General features: G+C 36.7%; 1 protein-coding gene across 1 annotated transcript in view; it reads left to right on the top strand.

Annotated features, from left to right (window-relative positions):
- The first annotated feature begins 206 nt into the window (after positions 1–206).
- LOC107734591 (serine hydroxymethyltransferase, mitochondrial) overlaps positions 207–3078 on the top strand; it is an 18279-nt gene continuing 15407 nt past the window's right edge. Inside the window, 3 exon segments of the mRNA XM_016546585.1 lie at positions 207–229; positions 1293–1493; positions 1590–1776. Coding sequence (XP_016402071.1) covers positions 207–229; positions 1293–1493; positions 1590–1776 — 411 coding nt within the window.

Here is a 3078-nt window from a genome sequence, read left to right as displayed (position 1 = left end):
ACAGCAGTGGATTTATTGATTTATTTACTGTATATAGCTGCTGCCACACAGATCTAACATAAACATGCGATTTATTTCCCAGCTGTTTACATTCACAGACATAACCCACTGTTTTTGTAACTCGTGTGTGTTTTTAACATAAACTTTTGTGTGTTTGACAGTTTAAGCGCAATAAGACATGAAAGAGAGTTTAGTTTAATACTCGCATGCCGTGTGTCAGCCGCTTTCTGTGCGTGTGCTTCGCATGTGTGCGCTCAGAAAACACTTTATCAGAAGTTTAAACTGATACGACTTTAAAACGCATAATTTCAGCGTGATAGACAATTAAAATCAAACACATGTTTGTTTGTTTTTATCAGAGTTTCTGACGTACGAGCTGTAAAGGCGCAGCTCTATTCTGGAAAAGGGGCGAGGAACAGCAGCTCATTTGCATTTAAAGAGACAGGCACGAAAAACAGCGTGTTTCTGCTTCCACTCAAAATAGGCATTTTCAAAATGATATAATAAATGATCTGTGGAGTATTTTGAGCTGAAACTTCACAGACACATTCTGGGGACACCTGAGACTTATATTAAATATTGTAGAAAGGGGCATAATAGGTCACCTTTAATGTATCTATTTTATTTATATTTTTTCATTATTTATTTATACAGTCATTAATTTTTTGTTTTTATAAGTATTTATTATTTATGTATTTGTATTGTAATCATTTTATAAGTTACCTCTTTTTATTTATTTTTAGTGTTTCATTTAATTTATTTACTTTTGTTTGTATTTATTATTTATTTGTATTTGTATCTCTTTTTTTTTACTTAATTATTGGATTTGCTGATTTATTTGTAGTTTATTATTTTTTACTACTATTTTCTTCAATTTATCTTTTTTATTTATTTTTATTTAATTTATGTTTTATGTAGTTATTTTAGTTTTAATGTCGTTATTTACTTGTGTTTATTGTTTGTTTGATTTTTCATAGGTTTTTTTTATTTATTTTTTTATTAAATTTATCTGCTTAATTTTTTTTTTTTTTTTTTTTTTATGATTTTTTTTTTAAATTTATCTGCTTAATTTTTTTTTTTTTTTTTTTTTATGTATTTGTATGTATTTATAATTAATCATTTATTCATGAGACTGATGGTTGGTAGGTTGATGTGTCTGATGTGCTTCATCTATGTGTGTGTGTGTGTGTGCGCGTGCATGTGCATGAATGTGTGTGCTTGTGCGTGTGTGCGTGCATGTGTGTGCGCGTGTGTGTGTGTGTGTGTGTGTGCGTGCGTGTGTGCGTGTGCAGGTATTACGGCGGGGCGGAGGTGGTGGATCAGATCGAGTTGTTGTGTCAGAAGAGGGCTCTGGAGGCGTTTGACCTCGACCCGGCACTGTGGGGCGTCAATGTTCAGCCGTACTCCGGATCTCCGACTAACTTCGCCGCTTACACAGCCGTCCTAAACCCTCATGAGCGCATCATGGGTCTGGACCTGCCTGACGGCGGACAGTGAGTGACCTTCTCTCTCTCTCTCTCTCTCTCTCTCTCTCTCTCATTCACTCTCTGCCTCTCACGCCCGTGTAATGAATCCTGTGTCTCTGTCAGTCTCACTCATGGCTACATGTCTGACGTCAAGCGGATCTCAGCCACCTCCATCTACTTCGAGTCGATGCCCTACAAACTCAACGTAAGTCCACATCACGTCTGACCCTCAGTGTTTCTATGGGTGTTTTTGGCTTTATTTCTAACCATAGTGACACTAAATATTAAAAGCCTAATAAAGAGTCGACCTGTGTGTGTGTGTGTCAGTGTTTTTTTTCACTGACGACAACGAGACGATAACGAACTAAAACTCTTTTTGAATGACAAAAGCTATGATGTAAATCTATTGACATTTTCGTCAACGAAATGTTAGGGAGGGACGATTTGGGATGAGATTCATTCAGAACGAATCTGCTGCGTGGTTCGGAGGTTAGATGCGTACATATGAACCGACGGGACATAAGCTAACATACACTTGCTGCACGTCGCATAAAACGTTAAAAAATGTCAATATGTGGGAGTAAGAGAAGAGCAGACATATGAATAAATCTGACGACGCAAGAGAGAACTCAGTTCGGTCCGGTTTTCTGAGCGCAGACACTGAAGCACACGCACAGAAAGCGCCTCTCACAGCGCATGAGTACTTTTTAGCATCGCATGAACGGAGAATTACACACAAAATTATGTTGAATTGTCCGTTTTGACGAGTATTCACATAAACGCAGTTGATTATGTCTTAAGTGAACGTAAACAGTAGGGAGAACGTGTATCAGTACATTGCATCCATTGCAGCTGTGCATTCGGTTTTAAAGGGACAGCAGCCTAATTTAGTTGCTATTGTCCGAATCATTGATGTTAATCAAGCAACAAAAGAAAGACAGAAAATCACGCACTGCTCTTGACTGAAAAACTTTAGTAGCCCTAAAGATTAATCTAAATTTATTTATAGAAATAAAGATGTCTGCTTGAAATAATGAAGAATACGGTAAACAAGTTGCTATAAAGAATGCATAATTAGCCTATATAACCATTGGTATTTCATTAAAAAGAAGACCATGTTCTTGTTCTTTATGAGAAGTGGGTTTATTTAATTTTAACATAAAGGCATGTTGTGTGTCACCGCAGTTAAATCGGTGTCTATCATGATATAACCTTAATATCAAACCTATATAATGAGTTTGGAAATTTTAGAGAAATGCTTATTAAATGCATTACACTGTAACTAAACCCATTAGATTTTAGCCGACTAAATTTACTGTAGATTTAGTCGACTAAAACTAAAAACAGTTCAGATGACTATAATATGACTAAAATTTAAAATTCTAAAACTAAAATTTGCTGTCAAAATGAACACTTGAGTGAGTGAGTGAGTGAGTGAGTGAGTGTGTGTGTGTGTGTGTGTGTGTATGTGATGGATGAGTGGTCAGTCTCCTCTCTATGGGAGAGATAATAGGAAATCGACAGGCGGCCCTCAGACACACACACACACACACACTCTCTCTCTCTCTCTCTCTCTCTCTCTCTCTCTCTCTCTCTCTCTCACACACACACA

Source organism: Sinocyclocheilus rhinocerous, unplaced genomic scaffold (assembly GCF_001515625.1).
Source record: "Sinocyclocheilus rhinocerous isolate Xijiao unplaced genomic scaffold, SAMN03320098_v1.1 scaffold2145, whole genome shotgun sequence".
Lineage (NCBI taxonomy): Eukaryota > Metazoa > Chordata > Actinopteri > Cypriniformes > Cyprinidae > Sinocyclocheilus > Sinocyclocheilus rhinocerous.
This window is presented reverse-complemented; position numbering and strand designations above follow the sequence as displayed.